Source organism: Eimeria necatrix, genomic scaffold, assembly GCF_000499385.1.
Source record: "Eimeria necatrix Houghton genomic scaffold, Enh_scaff64, whole genome shotgun sequence".
In the NCBI taxonomy this organism is placed as follows: domain Eukaryota; phylum Apicomplexa; class Conoidasida; order Eucoccidiorida; family Eimeriidae; genus Eimeria; species Eimeria necatrix.
Window position 1 is genome coordinate 32318 of NW_013651717.1, and position 21028 is coordinate 53345.

The 21028-nt window shown below is 51.1% G+C and overlaps 3 protein-coding genes across 3 annotated transcripts; 1 reads left to right on the plus strand and 2 right to left on the minus strand.

The window, feature by feature from the left end:
- Positions 1-4889: 4889 nt before the first annotated feature.
- Positions 4890-8682, plus strand: ENH_00068590 (nucleotidase, putative; the record flags this gene model as incomplete). Its single annotated transcript, XM_013577398.1, has 8 exons — positions 4890-5107; positions 5337-5500; positions 5737-6183; positions 6337-6564; positions 6780-7187; positions 7320-7628; positions 7820-8185; positions 8399-8682. 8 exons carry the CDS (start codon positions 4890-4892, stop codon positions 8680-8682), a joined length of 2424 nt encoding a protein of 807 aa, XP_013432852.1.
- A 919-nt stretch (positions 8683-9601) lies between these two features.
- On the minus strand, positions 9602-14816 carry ENH_00068600 (hypothetical protein, conserved; the record flags this gene model as incomplete). The annotated part of the gene is made up of 2 exons (XM_013577399.1): positions 9602-11524; positions 11670-14816. The coding sequence occupies 2 exons, from the start codon at positions 14814-14816 to the stop codon at positions 9602-9604; spliced, it is 5070 nt and encodes a 1689-aa protein (XP_013432853.1).
- A 2129-nt stretch (positions 14817-16945) lies between these two features.
- ENH_00068610 (fatty acyl-CoA desaturase, putative) lies at positions 16946-20349 on the minus strand (the record flags this gene model as incomplete). Its single annotated transcript, XM_013577400.1, has 11 exons — positions 16946-17234; positions 17404-17584; positions 17693-17910; positions 18050-18381; positions 18547-18762; positions 18857-19080; positions 19193-19316; positions 19442-19603; positions 19709-19858; positions 19987-20161; positions 20264-20349. The coding sequence occupies 11 exons, from the start codon at positions 20347-20349 to the stop codon at positions 16946-16948; spliced, it is 2157 nt and encodes a 718-aa protein (XP_013432854.1).
- Between the last annotated feature and the right edge of the window lie 679 nt (positions 20350-21028).

A 21028-nucleotide genomic window follows, 5' to 3' on the forward strand; every position in this document is an offset into this window, starting at 1 on the left:
CACTACATTATGCCCAGCTTGACTCCTCCGTGTGTCTAGCGTTGTGGCTCTGTATGTTCGTACCTAACAACACTCACTAAACACACCGTTTAAACATCAAAGGGGTTCAAACATCATTATTATAGTTCTCTTTTTCGAAGGGATATGTTTGTTTGCTCCTAAATATTTCTCTTTCCCTGAGTGACCGCCTTGATGAGCGCTGCAGCTTCAGTGGCTCACGCCAGCCCGAAGTCCCAGGTCAAGCTGCATGTAGAGCATATTGGGCCTGGTCGCCTTTGGGCTAAGCTTCTGAATGATTCTAGTCCTTGCGACAGTCCGCACAATTCTAATTACACGACCCTGGAGGCCATTTCTGAGCTGCACTGTAGCAATGGTAGGATAGAGTCGAGTATTCAAGCTCTAGCGGCCATTCCTCCGTCGACTCTAGCACTCGGGCCTGAAAGCGCTGCTTCAACGAAAAGACCAGAAGCAACATAGTACTGACTGTATTCGCCAGCCGCTTCCGACAAATGGGGGCTGAAGCTTTCGCCTTTGTTTGGATTCGTCAATGCTTTCGGAACTGAATTACAGCGTACCCAGCCTGTTCTCGGACAGTAACGTGTAGCACTATAATGCTCCACCAGTACCACCCCGTAAGGTTTCAACTTTTATTATCTCACACATAAAGCATTATTAAAATATTTGTAGCTCGAAAAACCTGGCTGTCTTCGCAGATGTAGCCTAGGGTGTTTAGTTGGAAAGCCAGGGATTTAGGCTAGCTGTGTCACCAGTACAGCCTGCTGCACCGGCGACAGAGCTAGCCCACACCGAAGGACACCGAAGGACTCGGGGAGGCCAGAACAGAAACAGACGTGAATCATTTGCTTTTAAGGGTGTATTCGGGCTCCTTTGATCTTCCTGGATCCATTACCTATCCACCCAGAAGGGAACCACGCAGGAGTGAGGCGAGGCCGCGCTCACCAGACAAACCACAGCGCTCTGCCAAAGGTTCGAGAAAGCCAACACAAGCCCATTAAAGTAGTTCGCTGCATCTTGGTCCTGCACGATTTTTCATTCTAAGTCGAACAATGCGAGGGGTGCTGCCACCACGCATCACATCACTGATGTCATAGTACGCCAGTGATGCCTTTGCTGATGCGCTGCACAACTAATTGGGTGGCTTTTACACCGACGCCTATAAATCTGGCTGTCCTCATTGGCAAACTGCTGGATATAGTGGTATTCCTACTCAGAAGAAACGAGGTGTGACAATGAAAAGCCTACAGCTGCTCGCAAATGCCCCAGGCGAAGCGTCTTCAGAAGTACCGCAAGCAGCGGAGCCTAATACTGGTCTAGGTATTGTGCTGTGCGAAAAGAGAAGTGCAGTGCACAGGCACTATATTGGTTGTCCCAGCGAAATTATAGTGGCCTACTCCATGGAAAGGACACGAAATCATGTAATATTGATATTAAATCAGACAAATTAGGCGAGAAAGAGGGCCAACCGGCTACGAGTTCCACCCAGAGCTGTGGAGCAAACTGAGTTGCGGACGTGTCATCCCAAGTTAGTGGGTCACAGTTATGAGGAAGCTCTTTTGCGGCTTTCCTTTCATGGATCAGAAGGGGACTCACACATGATTAATGACTAAATGTGTGGATTAAGGGAGGCTCCTTATGGAGTGTCCGGATGCATCTCGCAGAGAAACACTCAGGCCTTTTGCGTAGTGGCAGCACTGAGTCCGCTTACGCACTAGAAGAAGCCCGTATGCGCTAGAGCCTTAGCTTTTCTATCGGACGGTTCACGGGATGTTACTCTGGTGAAGTGGCTGGAGTCTGCACGACCGGGCCACTTTTTTTCAATAGCACTTTCCCTTAGGATAAGTAGCATTGATCAAGCAAAATGAGATAGTTTTCCTTTTCTCATGCCTTCGCAAGTCCGTTTGTCGCGGGTGTGAGCGGAAGACGCGGTGCACGATATTTCTACTAAACGATTAGTCTTTGTTAAATTGTGCCTACAGTGCTTGCAGTCCGCAGTGGTCTCTTGTACTAAATATGCCATGAAAGCTTGTATTCAGTGCCGCAGCAAAGGCAGAAAGGGCATGAAGGATATTCCGAGGAATCATGTTTCATAAAAAAGATGCTGGGAGAGTGTTTCTTGCCCACTGAGCTACATGGGCTCCTGGGTATAAGTGTTCGTTGTGAAACCGTCATAGTGGCGGTTGCCGAGCTTTTCACCCGCTGCGCCGGATTCATGCCGACCATTCCTTTCAAATATCATTTTCTGAAGACTCCTAGATGCCAATGCAGCGCATAGTTGCTCCAAGGCGAAGCTTACGTCGTCTCGTTTGAAGAGACCAGACAGCACATGGCTTCACAGATCCTGTGGACGTTCTGCGCACACATAAAAATTAGAAACGTATGTAGGTGAGTTTAGAAACCTCAGGGTCTATAGGAGATAGCTTCACGTGAAGCTGTTTAGTAGATAAGGGGAGAATTCCATAGAGGCCACAGGTTCTTGTGGTGATGCGTGCCTACAGCCTCTTCTCCTTTACAAGTACTTGCACACGTGTTTTCTCTGGAAACGGAGGCAAGCCTTCGTAGATACACGGCGAAGTGGTGATGGACTAAACTATAAGCAAAAGGGGGACTTCAACTTAGCTGACGCTCAAAGATGCTGTAACAGAAGCACTGAGAACAAAAAATGATTAGCAGGCACCAACTGACGGGGAAGTTAGCAGTGCAGTAGAAACTCCAGTTGCTATGCAAGAAGCATTTCATAAGCTATACTAATATCTCGCCGAGGTGATGACGCGTTTTGCTTGGCAGCGGATACGAAGAGCGCTTTGAGAATGATTCTAAATATCTTGTACAAGACTTCCGTGGAGGCTTTTTGACTTTGTAATTCGAGATGAGCGTGAGGTCTCAGATCCCCCAGAGCTTACAGCAGCATGAGCTCGAATTTGTGGAACTGGTGATGTCTGCACCTTCACGCCCAACGAATGCTACGACTAAATGCGGTGGGTTAGACAACAAATTGGATAGCCAGAAAATTGAGATGTTCGGTTAACTAGGATTTTAGTCGGGGAAACAACCTGCTAGAGCTGCTCCCAATAAACTACAATAATTGGCGAATAGCTTCTGCTTAAAAATCAGATAAGTAGCAGACTCGAAAAATGCACGAACGGTGGCGCTGAATACAGGCTGTCCGGACGGCTCTCACACAAACTGTAGGCATCCCTTGGAACTGAGCCTGGAAGGCTCTTAGGCATGGGCGCCTGCCCAGGTGGAAAAAGTAGATGTTTTGTGGGCACGAAAGTGTATCTGAACTTTGGCTTTTCCCCCAGTATCAGAACCTAATGCTACTAGATATCCAGTACTCCACGAGGATGCAGACATACAAGGACACTCCGTTGCCCTTACCATCACAGCTGGAGCTGGGCGCCTGGATAAAAGGAACTCAATACTCGCTTTTTTCCAACTTACCACAGGTCTTCAACTCTACGATTTCATTCTGCCGGCAGCGCTACCTAGTCTCCACTTCTAGTGCACAGGACCTATGAAGCTCAAAATTGCGCAACGGGGCCCAACAAACTCGTTTGGGCAGTCTATCGCATACTAATGTCCTAGGTGGCTCTCCTTTCTCGGCATATACTCAACGCAAGGGGCTGCCAATGTGAGATTCAGCACCATGCCGCTGCAGGATAATGGCGCTGAGGCTCGCATGTGTGCTGCCGTAAATTCACTGCATGCTCCCACACTGCACAGTTGCAAGTTATATTCTTAGAAGCAGGGCGCACGAGAGGAGCCTATAGCGTTTATGGATCTTTTCAGCACATACTGTTCTTCTAGAAAACGAGCCTTCCTGTCTGCAGCTGGTGCTTGGCTACAACGACACTAAAACACAACGGGCAATGAAACGTATTATTTCTTATCATCCAGAAGCAAGCATAAATCGTAGTAGTTTTGCATATGTTCGGAAGAAGCAACTCGGGAGGCTCCACCTCGACGACATCCCTAGCCACGAGCCAGCCCCCGTTTCAGTCGGTGGTGCACACTAACGCGTTTACAGGGAAATGGAAGAGTTTGGCGTCCAGTTCTCTTTTTATATTAAGACAACGCTTTATTAATTCTGAGTTATTCATGAGCAGAGCTTAATTTCTCCCTTGTTTGTGCGCGGAATGTAGTTGCCAGCTCAGCGCTCGTCACTCGGCATGACATCGCTGGCCAGCAGACCTCGAGCAAGACCAGCCGCGTGCTAGTACAACGCATTTCAGAGCCTTCGTTGCAATTCTAGGTATACATTTTTGCAGATGACGACGAACACACTCATCTAATCGCCGAACGAAGCTAGCTGCTGCCCATTTCTCTTCCAGAGGACGGTGGACCACTAGCCACAAACAACGTTTAGTACTGAGATTACTGTCGGTAACCCGAGACACCTTGAATACCTTGTGGCTAGCAAAATATCACAGTCAACGGCGGCAGCAGCTTCTCTAGCCCGGTGGCAGGGGGGACAGGAAGACGGCTCGGTGATCTCTGCGATTTTAGATATCGGCACGCTGTATATTGCTGTCAACACGAGCCAATTTGCGAGGTAGACAAATTGCTGAAGACTGCTCTTTAACATAGAGTGTGGGCGCATGCTGGCTACTTCGGTGGAGCTTCAGCAGAAGGTCAACGCAGCGGTAGCACTGGGCGCTGCAGAAATTCAGGGTTGTTTTTGCTTTGGACCTAGAGCGCATTATAACGGCGGTTACCAAGCACTAACTGTGAATTTGCAAGTACAGCTATAGTAGCAGTAGCCACTCCCTTGGCGCTGTGCTGAAGGTCAGTAGCGGTTGGAGGGCTGCATAAAAAGCTGCCGCTTTGCTTCTGTTAATTCCACCTTAAAGTAATCTTCTTGAGGGGAGATGGTTAAAGAACATGGAGGAGGCAAGGAACGCCCCTCGCCGCTTAGCCGTTCTCCCCGGCTGCACGTACCCCCACGAGACACTCCAGCCCTGGCAGTCCAGGGACGCCGTTTAGCGGGTAGAGGAGATCAGTCACCGCCAGAAGCAGATGAAGAAATCCGCCGATTGGCTTCGATGATCACGAGACAGGCATCACGAGGCTTCACTGGAGAAACTTGGTGAGGAGAAGAAGGCACTCTCTCGCTTGCATCGTGACAGCTTAGTTTGTACCTTCACTCGCTGTGAAACAACACTGCGCATTTGTTGCATATTGCTAGATGATGGACCGGATAAGTGCGTGACACCCGCATTGCTTTATGTCAAGCAGCGTGACGCTGCCTATGCAATGCACACATTTGGCCACTTGCCGCTATAACATGGCTTCGCTCGCAGTCTCTTTATGTACAGGTACGACTTCGACTTACCTCTCAACAGGACTGACCCAATAGTAATTTTACATTTCAACGATGTCTACAACATCGACACTCGAGAAGATGGTTCCGGCGGCGTGTCTCGTTTTGTCACCGCGATGCAACGCTTCAGTCATTTGCACCCCTTAGTTTTTTTTTCAGGTAATATAGAACTTTCTGGGTACACAGTTTGTGGGTAGACTGTTCAAAGGACAGCTTTTTTGGGTTTCGGACTCGCTGAGGGAGCGCAGCATTCTAGCCTTTGTGAATCGTGTTCTCGTCAGAGATTGAGTTGCTTCGGGTGTCTGGCTTTGACGCTGAGTTCGCAGTTGGAGTGGGCTATACCTGTTCAGGTTTGTTCTCATAGGTGTACCAATGCCCTACTGTTTTCTTCGCAGGAGACGCTCTAAATCCCTCTTTAATGAGCACTTACATGAAGGGACGACAGATGGTTCCATTCTTGAACCTCCTGAAGGTGCACACTGCTTGCCTTGGCAACCACGACTTCGACTTCGGCATTGACGAGCTTGAGTACACAATTGGGTCATGTAATTTTCCTTGGCTGCTTACAAACGTTTTCGAACGGTCCAGTTCGGATGACCAGCGCAAGCTGGATAGATATATGCATGGCTGTGACAAAACGTCATTATCTCGTGAAGGTTCCCATGGCGATAAGCGCGAAGCGTCCAGTGGTGCCAGTGGGGAGCCTGGCAGCAAAGTAGTCGCTGACTCCGCTAGTGATGACTACATCGGACTTCCAGGAGAGCCAATAGCGAACGCATGGAAGTATCGTCTTTTTGAATGGCAAGGTGTCCGGATTGGTGTAATTGGCCTTGTTGAGCGAGGTAAAGCAGCAACGTAGCAACTACTTTGGCTTCTTCTCACCCATTCCTGTCAGTGCTTGAGCTTTATCCAAAATTACAGCATCCCCGTGATGGAAAAGTCTACATTACTCGACAGCGACTGCTTGTTATTATGTGTTCTGGCTGCGAGCTCAGAATGGTTAGATACCTTGGCGTGCATCAGCGCAGACGACGTTGTATATGTTGACTATGTAGTAGCGGCGAACCGGATGTGCCGGTTCTTGAGAGCGAAGGAGTGCGAAGTGATCATTGCCTTGACACACATGAGGGCTCCTAATGACCAGCGGCTTGCCGAGATGGCCCCGGATATCGACCTTATTTTAGGTGGTCATGACCATGACTACTATGGATTGCAAGTCATAGGTCCGCCAACGCAGAGCCGAGAGAACAAAAGCACGCAGCGACGTGAAGCCGTGGCGTTGGAGCATTTCACTTGCATGTGCCTATTTTTGTCATTATAACGATCAAGTCCTAATAGGCACAAAAGCACGCTTTATTGCGTCAGGCAGTTCTCGGCTGGAGTTCGACGGCAGAGTGCATGGCAGACCTTCCTCAATATTGCGTTATTCGGTTTTCAGGCGGTACACCTGTGGTCAAGTCAGGAACAGACTTTCACGATTTCACAGCGATCGCTATATTCCCCGGCAATTCTTCGCCTCAGCCAAACCTACTGTCAACTGCACTAATTGATGACTCAGGACAGCGAGTTGGTGCAGCTGCCATAGCCGCTGCAGCAATCGCAACTGCACCGCGGACACTGGATGGAACAGACTCACCAACGGCAGCCACAGCCAGTGCAATAGCCACGGCAGTTGCCGTGGCTGAGGAGGTTTCAAACAGTCAGGCAGAAGAGCTTAGCCCGAGCGAGCTGGCGTCTCAGTTGCTTCAGGCCAAAGGGAGAATTATTTCGGACAACAGCCAACCCTGCGGAGATTCGGAAGGACGCACTTTGCTTCTCAGGCCTGCCGCACCGGCGCAGTCACAGAGTGAGCTGATCTTGGAGCGCCTTACCAGTTCTCAGTGTGGCACGTATTTTGAGACAAATGTACCAGGACGTGCCACAGATAGTAGTGCGGAGAAACTGGTGGGTGCAGCCATCGGCTGTATTCGTTTTTCAGGTGAATTGAAGCCTTCAGATTGTCCAGGCGGCAGCGTCGTCATCCCGAAACTCTTAGGGAGATCTCTGGTTCAGTGGGAGCGTATCAGGGTCACGCCGGCTAACTTTGCAAAGAACAAGCACGTGGAACTTCTTGTAAAAAAATATGAGCGTCACCTCAAGCAACAAATGCGGAGGAAACTCGCGAGACTTGGCGCCGACCTTGAAACAAGATTTCGGATTATTCGCACTCAAGAAAGCAACTGCGGCAACTGGTTGTGCGAACTCATGCGCAAGGAGTGTAAGAGTGATATTGCATTCATCAACTCTGGTAGGTAACATTGCCCGTTTTCACATTCCTTACACCATACGTAGTATTACAGCTTTGCCCATGAACTGCTGGGAGAGATGGGAGAACTCCAGTAGGAAGAATTCGGACGTGTTCTGTGTGAGCCTTTTAAGCACGATACAGTAGAGTCTATAATGTCCTTCAGAGTTGGTGGTTTTTGTTTATTAACATAGGAACAATTAGGTCTGACTGCATTTTCAAAAAGGGGGACTTCCGGTTTGGGGACCTGGCAGCAATGCTGCCAATGGCGGACGAAATTGCTGTGGTTAGATGCAAAGGCTCGGTGCTTTTAGCAGCCCTGGAGAATGCGGTCTCCCAAGTGCCCAAGACAGAGGGTCGGTTTCTTCAAGTTGCGGGGATTAGATTCGAGTTTGACAGCAGTAAGCCTTCTGGAAGTCGCATTATTAGGGAGACTGTTAAAGTGGCACCGCGGGAGAGCTGTGCACAAATTTCTGACGGCCTTCCGAGTCTCGACCATTTTGTGCCCTTGGATGAGGACGCGGAATACACTGTTGCGACGAAGTCCTACGTTCTTCAGGGTGAGCCCTTTGGGTGTGTGGCGTCAGCTTGACTGACGTTTGAAGTTGCCACAAGGAATGTTGATGCGTACCCGTTAATGAGATTCCGCGTCGGCATGCATACGAGTGATTCGTGCAGTTGCTTCCTGCGCTTGAGCGTCTTTCGAGTCTGACATTAACACGAACCATTTTTCACGTGTAGGCTCTGGTTTCTATGCGTAACTGTATGCGTAGGCCGTGATGGGTTTACTATGTTGCCGAGTTGCCCAGTTCTCGTGGAAGGAGAGCTCTTGCCCCCACTACCGACGCTTGTGCGGAACGCCTTAGCATTGACAGCCATGGCTAACGGCCTCAACAAACCGCATTCACGCGTCGTGTCCCGCCAGCTTTCATCGTTTACAAGCCTCCAGCAAGATCAGATGCTTTCCAAGTTCGGATGCAAGAAGGACGATGACGAAGTGGTTCTCGCACCAAAATGTGATGGGCGGATTGTAGACAGGAACGCACAGCCTGCCTAAAATGAATGGAACTGAGTTAGTCCTGCTGAATGAGCCACGTTGCTTTGCAGAGGGCTTTTTGCGTCGGTATAGTCAGCTGTCGCATGCGCCAAAGGCGAGTGAAGAAGCCCACATGAAGACTGATGCAAATTTGTGCAACTACACAAGCGTCTTTCTCGTGCGTTTACAAACGTTTCTCAAGCCAGCTTGTAGCGGTTGCATACTGCGTGCTGGTTTGCGTTCCCGCAACTCGTAGCATACTATGTGTACAAGATCAGTGCCAGATGTAGTCAAGGCTAAAAAAATGGAGCTGCTCCCTTTGAGTGCGGAAGATGCAGGCAACATCAAGCCAAGCAAAGGGAACTGTCAGGCAGGACAACACACACGCAGGCTAGCTGCGGGAACAGCACACGCTTATCCCCGTGGAGCTCTTATTCTGCAGCAGACAGTTTGACTGTCAATTAACTCCTTTGAAGCTTGGGAATGGCTCTCTATGTACCAGAAGTGCTTGTTTGGGTGGCTAGTCCGCAATAAACCTTACATTAAGAAGAGCACAGGATGAGCAGACTGAAATGGTGACACGCTAGCGGTAAAAAGGATGCATTGCAGCACCCCGAGCGTCACTCCCCATGCAGCTGCTACTAGTCTCAGCCAGTAGACTACTAGGTCGAATACTTCGGGGTTAAGCAACGAGTGTCTAGGTAGCGATTCAAGTGGAAGCATCAAATCGAGGGACGTAAACTTCCAAACAGCTAGAGTACAAACATATTTCGGAAGAGCCAGCGCAAGACTGTCCTCAAGTCGCCTTTACGGTGAATGCGTTAAGCAATGGATAACAGTTAGCACAATTTGCCGTAGGGACCTGAAGCGTGCAATGGCTCTGGCGCGGACAGCCCACAAAAATGGATGCCATTTGCCACTGCGCGGAGGTGGCGCCAATTCAGCTAGTTAGCTGCTCTTCTAGCTCTTCAGCCAGACCACGCAGCATCTGCATGTCTTGGTGCAGTACTTCGGTAGGTGTTTCTGCAGCTCTGCGTCTTCGCCGGCGTCGTTTAGGGGCAGGCTCAGTGACAGCACTAGTTCTTGACTCTCGCGAGCACTTGTTACTGTATATGCGGCACCTCAGGGACCGAACAAGAATGCCGGAATTGCTACCCGTATTGCTGCACACACTGCCACTCAATCCAGGCAAGCACGCGCCTGGCTCTGCTTGTGGAGAAAAGCCTCCCGTGGAAGGCATTGTGCGCTTCTTCAGGGCAGTCACTTGCTGGTCTTCCGAGTTGCTTCCCGATATTGGAGCGTCCGCTGCTGGAGTCCTCGCTGCTGCTCTATCAGCTCCTACAGGCCCTAGGAGCGCCAAACAGGGGGCAGGAAAAGGCCCGATAATACTGCTGGAGGTATCTCTGGAAGGGGCTGATGAAGTGCTGGACACAGTGGCATTTTCCGTACGTGCCTGGGATGTGTGTTCGCTTTGCCCAGAGGAGTTTCTTGCATAACGTTCTAACAGCTCGCGAACAAGTACTTCAGCTGCAGCCACAGATGCCGCCGCTGCTTTTCTTCCAGCAGGCGCTCGGCTGAGGATCCTGAATTGCCTTGAAATTGTAGAACTACCCCAGTTAACGAGATTGCTGTGAAGAGCCGGAATAACTAGTGGGCCTCGACGTACTGTGAAGCCTAAGTTGCCAGCTAGTTGTAATAGTCTTTGCCTCAGGCGACTCTTGGGACTCTCCTCCACCGCGAACAGCTCAAGCCGTGGCAGTCCTCGCAGTAGCAGCCGCAGTGACGTTGCATTTCCCCGAAGCTGTTGCACTACGCAGCTACGCAACTGCGGTAATAGCTGCGACAGTGCAGCCACAGCTCTGTGGCAGTTCCAGAAACACCAGTTGCGGCTGCAGCCGAAGTCAGCCTCCCGGCCTCGTTGAGCTCTGACCTTCCGCCGAGCCGCCTCAGACTCATCTACCCGTCGAAATTCGCTTGCCCCTGAAAGCGGCTCCAACGGGTACGAGAGTGCATCCGTCACACTGATTTGTAGGAGTCTTCTCAGGGCCACGAGCCGCTGATGGCGGCTGCGGAGCCTCCTCAGACGTTGAAGATTTTCCCGGAATCGATGGTAGCGCTGCAGCTGAAGATGCTCTTGCCGTGCCGCGCTGCCAGCAGAGCTGCGAAAATTGGCACTAGCTAACGACTCTAGGCGTCTCTGGAGCTGCTGCAGCTCCTGTCGCATGCCACTCAGCTCGCGAGCGAGGCGTCTTTGTGTCTCCTGATGCTCATGTTGCTGGGAGGACTCAGATGCTCCACTGGTTCCGTGTATTTGCGCTTGACGGCCCGACATCGTGGCAGACAGACGTTTCAACCGTCGACGCCGTGCACTATATTCTTCGTACAGCCGTCGTTGACGCACAAGCAGGCGGGCAGCTTCGTTGTTCCGCTGCGTCTGTGTACGTTGCATGGAAAGCTGTTTTCTCCTCTGCAGTTGCTGTAGCCTCTCTGCTTTCCTGCTATCAAGAACGCGCTGCCAAGCCAGAGACAAAAGCGGATTTACAGCAGCCGCAGTGGCTAGGGCAAGACGAACGAGAACTTTAGCATCAAGTGTCCACAGGTGTAGCTCCCTCAAGCACGCAAATGGTGAACTTTCTAGAGGTGAGAAGTTCAACGGGAGACGCAATGCCTGCAGAAGCTTATGGGCGTCCTGAGTGGACCTTTCTGTACTCCGAATTATTCGTAGTTGTTGTGATGCCATGAGCGTTCGTGGGGTGGATGCTCCAGTTCCGCCAAAGAGACGGCCTTGGTACCGTAGAACCTGCAGATTACGAGCTCCTCCCCCTGCCAAAAATGAGTCAAAGTCATCATCTCCGCGCTGCACCTTCAAAACGCCACACACAACGCAAGTGGGAAACCACTGCTTCTTGGCTTCGACGTTAATTGAGTATAATGTGCGACCTCCGACCAAGGCTGTGATGTGTACTTTCACAATGGAATTGCTGCAGTGGAAAAACTGAATAATTTACCTGAAGTTCAAGGAGGTTGGGACACGAAAGATTTGGTGTGAAAAAAAGGGCCGTGCCCACGTATTTCCTTATTTGTAGGGTGACTTGTGGTCGACTCCTTGAACTCAGAACCTCTTCATCTTCAGTTTCGAGGGCCAGAGGAGGGCTCCTAGACCGCCGTCGGGACAAATTTAGACAAGGATCTCTGACGCACAGCCTCTCAATATTCTTAAGAAGTGCTACAAACCATACCACTGAATCTGAATCACCTTCAGTATTGAGACTCTGCAACGCCCCACACTGCGGGAGAGGCTCTGCCAAGTAGGGAAGGAAGCTCGAATGACACTGTAACTGCTTCAACTGGCCAAACTTCAGACCGAATAGGAGCTTCGCACTACCATCATCTCGTTCTCTACATGTGAGATCTTTCTGATCTAAGTCTTGGCCAGTGACGAGTTGATGGGATACGCACGGAACTTCCTCGCCCCGAAATGGGTGGGCTTCTAAGTCAACTAGGTCATCCGCAAAGTCCACGTTTTGTCTTATTTGAGCGCTGAGCTCCCCACTAGGCGCCTGCGATCGCTGCTGATGAACTGAAGTGCTGCGGCGGCGCCATATATCAGATACTGTACGTGCGGCTAGGTCTGCAATGCCTGCGCTAACAGCAGCAGTCGGGGCTGCACTCGTGGACACACATTCGGGAAAAGTTCCAGCACATCTGTCGGCTTTGAAAAGACTCGCAGGATCCATTAGGGGATGAGCACGGTGAACAAGCAGGAGACGCTGGAGGGCCTTAGTTGCCACAGCCTCATAAGGCAGCATGCGAAACGGCAGTGGCTCTGTTGTCGTCCCAGCCCCTAAAAATGCGGCAAGAGGTGGGGCTGTGCCCTTCACATCCAATACACGTAGGCTTCTTCCGTAAGTGCAAAGGAATGCCCAGAGAAGCGAGAAACCAGGTATGGGTTTGCTGACAACTGAGCCCCATGTTTCTGGAAGTCTCAGCTCTTCTAACCGTGGCATCAGCAGACAACTCAGCAGCATGAAATCTGAAGTCCGTACAGCTCGCAGTCTCGGCAACAGTACCAACAGCAACTCCCCTCCTGAGCCCCAAGCGCAAGGAACAGCACAGCATTCGTTTGGGAGATGACGAACGTGACGGCAGCCAGTTCCCACTGCAGCGCATAGACCCGCTGCCGCAGAGAGCACATTGTCAACGGCTTCGTGAGCTGTTGAGGCCTTTGCCGGTGCGGTCTGCACTGCTGCGGTCCCCGCTGCCAGCCTGCTAGCGTTAGTTGCGGCTATACATCCAGACACAAGCGAGGAGGTTGCAGTCGGGGAAAGCGAGCCGCACGCCTGCGTCATGACCGGGTCAAAGACAGTGCTTTGGGGCACTGAAGAGGGATCGTAGATATTAGCAGTCGACAGGGACGCAGGCGCGAAGCTCCTGCGCGCATGCCGCTGGCCCCTTTTAGCTCGTACAGGCGGCGCTGTTGCTGTCAAGAGGTGGCGGAGTCTTGCCTTGATATGTGGTGCCCTAGGTGCTTGATCACTCAAGCTAGTCAGAAGGTTGCCAGCAGATGCAACTGAATGCAGCAGTGACTCATTCAGAGCTCCCACAGTATAACTCCCCTGGAGCAGCCGAATGTTGTAGCCGCTGCGAAGCAGAAAATGCAGTAACTCCTGCAGCGCAGACTCGGAATGACCTGAAGGCGCAGGCGCACTGCGTGCTCCACCGGGACCCGGCATGCGACCTGCCCACTCTTCTAATGCCAAAGTGAGGTGCGAGTAATCTGACTGTTCACGGTGCAGCAGGGTCTGCTGCAGTTGCTGATGTTGGTGTTGCTGTCGCTGCCGTTCCTGCTGTAGTCGGCTGGGTGTATCTTGGTACCGCGTTGCTGTATTGCTGGTGAGGTTCAGCTCCTCCAAGTTGGGGCAATGCAGCAGTTGGAGCAGCCGCCAGCTCCCCACCACAAGGTTTTTCAGCTGCGGTAGTATGAGACGAATGCCTTCGAACTTGCGCCAAAGCCTCAAGGCGATTTCTGCTGAGGATACACAACAACAACAATTTTCGATTTCAGCAATCCTGCAGCGAAGCTCACTTTTGTGGGTTCCTTTGCGCCACTCCCGCCAGATATCCGAGGTGCACGAAAGTTCAACGCATCCTCCGCTTTGCTCGTGTTGGCGAGATAAGTGGCCTTCGCTAGTTCGGCAGTGGCTCTCTTGAAAATCACGCATCTGCCGCTCCCGTTGCTGCTGTTGCTGTTGTTGTCCGCCCCCTGATGCTTCTGATTCGAATGAGTTCAAACTGCTGCGGCACGTACTTCGTTGCATACGTTCTCTCAGAACCTGCGCCGTAGCCAAGAGCATGCCCCCAGATGCCTGTGGTCTGCTCATGACTTGCCGAGCAGTTGCACAGTGGTCTCTTCGCGTTACATGCGGGCCAACAGTGCTCTCTAGTGCTGCGGCTGTGGTAAGAAGTGCGTCGCCCAACTCTTTCGCCTGCTCATCACACGTGTCCCAAGGAGGCGGCGTCGCTGCCAGAGCCGTTAAAGTGGCCTCTGCTAATTCTGCCTCCCAGATCTCTAGGGACACTAGCGTCGTTGCGCTGCGCTGCACTACGCCAGCAAATGCATCTCCCAGCATTCGTGCAGTCAATGGACACCCGACTGATACACTAATGGATCGAATCTCCGATAGCTCCTTAAACAAAGAGCGGAGAAATAAAAGGTCTGGAAACTCTCCATTTTCCATGGCCATAGGATCCACGGAATTTATGACCAGCTCTGCATGCCGGCTATGAATAGCTATTGTCCTTATACAAGCCCGAATTGCTTCTGATGGCAGCTGCCGGTACACCGGGGGAGAGACGTGGATCATCGTGTCCGATAGACACAGACGGCTCCTTATTAGACCTAGCCATCTTCTGCACACGAGCGATCCAACCTTGATTCTCTCGTTCTGGGGTAGAAAACGCAAAATTGATGCTAAAAGAACATCTGGGACGTCAGAAAGGGGCGAACGGGCACTGCAACTGCTTCTGTTATCCCTGTTGTAGTTGCTGATGCTGGAACTTGGGGAAACTACATTATTCGTCGCGCTGCAAGCATCCGGAGACCCACTTCTGCTGTTTTCACTGCAGTCGCCACTGCTCCTGCCGCTACCACTCATGCTGCTGCGCCGCCGCCTCTATGGCGATGATTCGACACAGTCACTACTGCTCGAGGCGATTCAAAACCTGCTTTCGCTGCCCTGGGAGTGGGGACGAAGCCGTAAATGCTGGCTAAGTGGTAATATCCATTGGCGCAGCTAGCGTGGAAAATCATGGACTTAGTGTCCATGCTCCTGATGGGGATTTACTGTTTGCACGGGCGCATCAGACAAATGCCATGTCAAACGAATTCCGCTGTAGTTCAGCCGCGTTTGTGAATCCAAGATGGCAGACGCGCTTCCGTTGGAGACAGGCAGTTAATCATTAGGTTTGGCAAAGCGTGTTGGTCTGCCCCTGCGATGTGATGGGATGGTACAGCGTGTTCCATTCAGAGACCAGTGCGAAGGACACGAAAATGGGGAAGACCAGAAGCAGCTGAGTTAAAATATGAATGCCCTAACTCTTTAGTTTAGGGTGACGTCGTGCTTATGTTGGCGTCTTGTGAAATTTTGGTGTTTTTGCTGCGTCGCCGCAGTATCCGAAAGGCGTCTGCGAACGATGACAAGGGTGCAGTGCTGAAGAGGAAATGAAACAACAGCTTGCCTTGCTACAGACACAAGAAGTCTTCTCAAATAACATTTCTTTAAATGGAAGATGCGCAGTGAGGGAACAGTCAAGTGTATGTTTACACGGGGCCTGGAGGCGCAGCCGCCATCGGGCTGCGCCATGCATAAGAAAAATCTCTAGAAAACATGTAGTTGCTCCATGAATTGGTTTAGCCATTTCCAAATACTTTTGTCTTGGAGGTATTAAAGACATCCAAGAGGCTTCTCAGCTCAATGTCGTTTCTAACTGCTACTGGTTTCCCGCTGTGCACGAGAAGTCAATGGCACCACTCATCTTTGGCGGTGAACTCGCAAGTCGTAGCGATATGAGTCGTTCGCCTCTTTTGCAGTGCTCTAACAAACTGACAGCTCTAATCTCTACCGAGCTAACTGTAGCGGTTCTCCCTTCACATGACGCCTCGATCGCACGCAAGTGCAACGTGCATTACTCAATTGCCGGAGAGTTGTCTAGAGCTCTTCCAAAACCTTGGTTATGCAATGGCCATTACGTAAAGACTAAGCCGCTCTATGAAAGGAAAGTGTCTTGAAACCCCTCAAGGCAGAACTAACCACGTCACTACCTAATGCGCAGCTCATCTCAGCTGGACGATGCTCACTCTGCGGTACACATTACTGCGACAGTGGTCGAAACCCTTAGACGGGCAGTTCAAGCAAGGAAGCAGCTGATCAGCGCACGTCTACCACTTGCCCGTAATGATTCGAAGGCAGCCGGCGCATGACGCGTTATTGCCACCTCAAGGAAGATCCAGCGACACAGCAGTCACGTTTACCCGAAGGCTTGTTCGATGCGGCTGCCAGGCTGTATCAGCCGGCAGGAAGTGTCGTGTTGCCGCAGAAAACAATGTAAATTCATCATCGTTGTACATTGGAAGTCCTCGTTTACCCGGTCGACTACTCCGGTAAGACAATCTCGCGTCATCGCTTCAGGCGTGTTAAGCACAGCCATACTATTCCACGAACTTGTCTGGCCCTGAATAACCCGAGCAACTTATATGGGCAAAGTTGCTCAACAGAAACGCTTCTTCATAGCAAACCGTTAAGGGTGCGCCACATGAGCCCACGTGCGACAGAGACCATCTGCCTCACATGTTTGGCGCTCGACTGCGTGGCAAATTTAGCAGCAAGAAGCCCCCGGCTCCACGGCTCTACAGTGCCATGCGCCCCTTTCGTATGAATTTTGTTCATGTTGCTTAAACTTCAAGCATGCACGGTCCTGTTGTCCAAGGACTTGTGTTTCTGTAGGCCCGAGATTTCACACTACAAACAGATAAAGGAACCAGAGTGCAACACATTGGTTTAACAGTGCGATCTGCAAGCGCTAACAGTTTACCGCGACAGTGCCCGAAACAGCATAAGGTCAGAGACTGTTCATCAGTGTGCTATAAGGCATCCACCATCATACGGCTATACTAGACTTTCGGAGATATGCAATTACGATAACCGGCATTGCTTCGCACAACTCAGGGCTCCGTCAACACTGTTTACAAACCAACGGCCATCATGCAGAACTTTGGCTGTTCCGTTTACGAGCCAACGGCTCTGGTACGTTTTGTAAGAGTGGAAGAGGATGCTGCGAACGGCGTTTCATCCAAGTCCTTTGCTTTCTTCTCCACCTCTCCATTCACCGGCGCTCCCTGTTCGTCAGCCCGGCGAGTCTGCTGGTGTCCTAAAGAATTGTAATACTCGGGCCGAGAGTCTGGATTAACCACTGCAAAACCGTCAGAAAGTGAAGCGCTGAAGACTTCTGCCGGCATCGACTCAACACGTTCCTTCAAGTAGCATACTGCCTCCTGGACCCGGTGAAGAGGCACCCTGAGATTTGCAGCGCAATAGAAGAGCCCAGCATATGCTGCAGTCTTACAGAATAAGTACGCACGCATATCATTGCAAAATAACTCAAATACCTTGAAGGTAGAACCTTCAAGTGTTATGGGCAAGGCGGAAACGAAATTAGGTAAATGCATGACCAAAAAGGACTTACTCGAACGTCACTGCCTGTAGCAGATGAAGATCTAGCGGACGATGATGTAGAACGTGTATTGCCCGCATCAGCTGAGATTCATCGTCGTGGCGTCTCTTGTCTAGGCAAGCCTTAACCCAGCGCAGCGCGCACGGTGCCACACAAAGAAAGTCATACTTGCAGTTGTTGTTCATGACGTCGTCTGCGATCAAACACAAAACAAAGAAAAATAGCCAGAACCTCTCAGCAAAGGAAGGACACAAAAAACACCCTACAGAGGCCTCTTATTGACCAAAATATGCATACTCACGAGGGCCTTTCTTTTCCATTGTCAAGAAGTAATAAGCAGTCCAAATATCCAGCACAAGATGCGGCAATAAGTAAAACGTGCCAACGAGTAGCAAGTGCCCTCGCCACAACATAACCACCACAGTAGAGGCGACGAACAGCGTCAAAAATAGAGGCGCGAGAGCTGCAGACCAGCCGGGAAGCCGAGGGATGGCCAATGTTGCACTGTACAAGAACGGCCTGAGTTCCAGCAACAGCACCTAAAGCAGACTTGATAATGTTGCGTGGCACTCTATCCACGAAGGCAGAGGGACTAATGCAACCCTCGTTTGTTCGGATTTAAGAACTGCGAAGTCGGGACCCCAAGGGTTATCCGTACCTCAGCGCTGGAGTTTCACCAGGGACATTGAATCGCTTGCTTTGGTAGGGAATCATCAACGCGCCGCAGATCAAACCACCCACAATGTCAGAGAGGAAGCGGCTGCTGCTGAAGGTGCCGTTGGCCGCCACGAATGCATGCATCAGCAATGAGAAGAAGAGTGTACCCAGAACAGTGCTGCTGATGATAAGAAGTATTGGAAGCAATACATAAGGAGACGCCTCCATAAGAGCTTGTGGCGCACTGCCTAGACGCGATGTACAGGCTGAGTACGCCCACCAGGTGAGCGCGTATGCGACGCATAGCAAGAGGACATCAAGCAGGAGGCTCCACTGCACATAAATGCGTTCAACAGAGCAACCGCAGTCATACAAAGAGATGGGAGCTGTCGTATTAATCAGCTTGCTTAAAAAGGGCGATACAATTTAAATGCCTTGGACAACAGTGCCGGATCAACATAACGCTGCCATTCGTCCACATAGGCCTTCAATACGTACCAGAGACTGGAGTGTGCTTGTGTGCGCGCTTTTAACGCGTACGACCTCGCGAAGACTATGTACGGCAGCCAGAGCCTCACAGTTCTTGCGTGCCTCCGCGTCCCTTTGCTGCCTAACAACTGACTGTTGCTCCCTTTCTGCCTTGAGCATCTTCCAAGCGGTAGTGGCGCGCCGCAGATCCCAAGCCAGTCCGAGCCACGCGCAAATGTCAAGAACCTGCACAATATCCGTACCCTCATGCATCACTAACTGCAAAAGATTGCCAAGAGCTCGATATCTCTAAAGGAGGGACTAAGATGTGTCAACCCACCAGCTTGCTAGGATTGTACTGGTCGAGAACACCCCCTTCCGATGCCGCATAGTCATAGGGATACTTATGATGCCAGTCATGCCAGCCTTCCCCAACAGCAACCAGAGAAGTGAAGCAGCTCTCGCACGGGTTTCCTTCCACAGTGTAGCGCCGATCACCCCAGATATGTGCTGTACTGTTTACCGTCCACGTCGCATGAAGGCAGATACACCAGCGAAAACAACCTGAGGGCAGCAGACAATCATGTATCACAATGGGTAAAATGCACGCCGATTAGAAAGAACTGATGATGATGAACAAGTATGCTGGGAAAACCACAGCGCATCAGCGTCTTACCTAGTATAAAGAAACCTGCCCAGAAGTCGTTGTACTTATAGTAAGCGTAAATTGAAGGTGCGACGAAGCACCAGAACTGGTTCCACCAAGGGTCCATCTTGTGTTGGAACCGGACATACGGATCCTGCGCAGGGATAGTGCGTAAAAGGTAATGAATATATGGGGAAAGCCGTGCCGTGCAAAACGGCTTTCAGCCAAACACTTAGGGGACGAATACACCGACAAATCCAGGACCAAGTTGCCGCTCACAGCAATCAAGTCGTCAAAGCACAGCTGCTTCCCGGCCTCTCTCACGGACGGAGGCTTCTTCAGAAGCAACCATCCTACATGAGAGTAGAAGAATCCCCTGGAGGCGTTGTACGGGTCGCCTTCCTTATCACTATTCTTGTGGTGCACGCGATGGTCCCTGCACTGGAGACCACACAAATCGACATCAAAAGCCAACACAGCTGGACCTGTGGCATATCCGAGAACACTTGGTAATGCTCAGTCCACTAGTGCATCCCAATTTCGTACCCAGTGGAAGATAGACCCCTGGTTCGCCAAAGAAGTGAGCATCATCAAGACAAAACGAAGAGCTCCAGATGCCTTGTACGCACGATGCGACCACAGCCGATGTGCTCCACAGGTAATGCCCAAGCCTCCAACAACATAGAGCAGCATTGTCTGCGCAACAGAAAAGTCGGAGACCATGTGGAAACTCAGCCAACGCGTAACTCGAAGTATAACTATTGCGTTTCGAAAGGTACTTTTTGAAGCAAAATGGGAAGCAAGGGCGCATTCAGCTGGCGCACATCCGCAAAGAGTTCCCAGCAGCGCTCGTGCATCACAAGCTTCACAAGTCCTGCCACCGCAAAGGCGTGGAAGAAAGTGAGGAATGTTGCTTCAATGCTGCGGTACTCCTTGCAGAAGGCCTCAATGTAAAACTTGACGAAGAGAAAAGCGTGAGAAATGTACATAGCCAAGCAGCTGAGCCATACAACGCACAGACACACAGCGCAGACTAGTCACCACAGGCCAGATCGCTGAAGGCCCCTAGCTTCGGCACTATAACTTTCGGGTGGTACTTACAGCTCTGCGTTAAATACAGCGAGGGCACTCTGCTGAACCTCTGGATGGTAGATGGCATGGGAGCTGATGCACATGCCGAAGAACATCTGTGAAAGCTGGAGTAAGGTGATGTATGACCTTAAAAATGTGAATAGCCTGGGAAGCACCACAGAAGCAGAAAGTGGAGCAGCTGGAGTGCTACGCGTGAAGGGTTAATAAAGCAGGCCGAGGTACAAACGGAACCTACACTGCGCTGCACCGCGGCTGATTCAGCTTACCGTTTGGTCACTGCAAATTCCGCAGCAGCAAAATACGCATGAACAAACACTTGCACAGCCAAGTTCGCTGCCACAAAGCCGTGGGCAAAAGGCACATCCGCATAAAGTGCGTGCCAGCAATACAACGCGACTGCTACGCGTGCATAGCAGTGCAGGAAAGACGGCCGCCGCCCTCGTAGAAAGAGCAAAAAGGTGTCAAAGACCTCCACGCCCTTTCCCAGACAGAAAACACAAACCACTAGTCTCGTCAGTGGAGGATACTTCGAGGAAGGGAATGCAAACGTGCTGAAGAGCCTAGGCGACGACCACATCTGCGCAGCACAGCACAAGAAGTGTTGAACCTGAAGGCCAAACGCGCAGCGGAGGCAACCAAGGTTCCCTAATATCTGTGTCCACGTACTTGTGCTCAAGGCTTACCAGAGCGCAGAAGCCGGCGAAACAATAAATGCAGAGCAGAACATTCCAGAGGCACGTGATCGCCTTGAGAACTGGTCCAACGCGAGCTCGA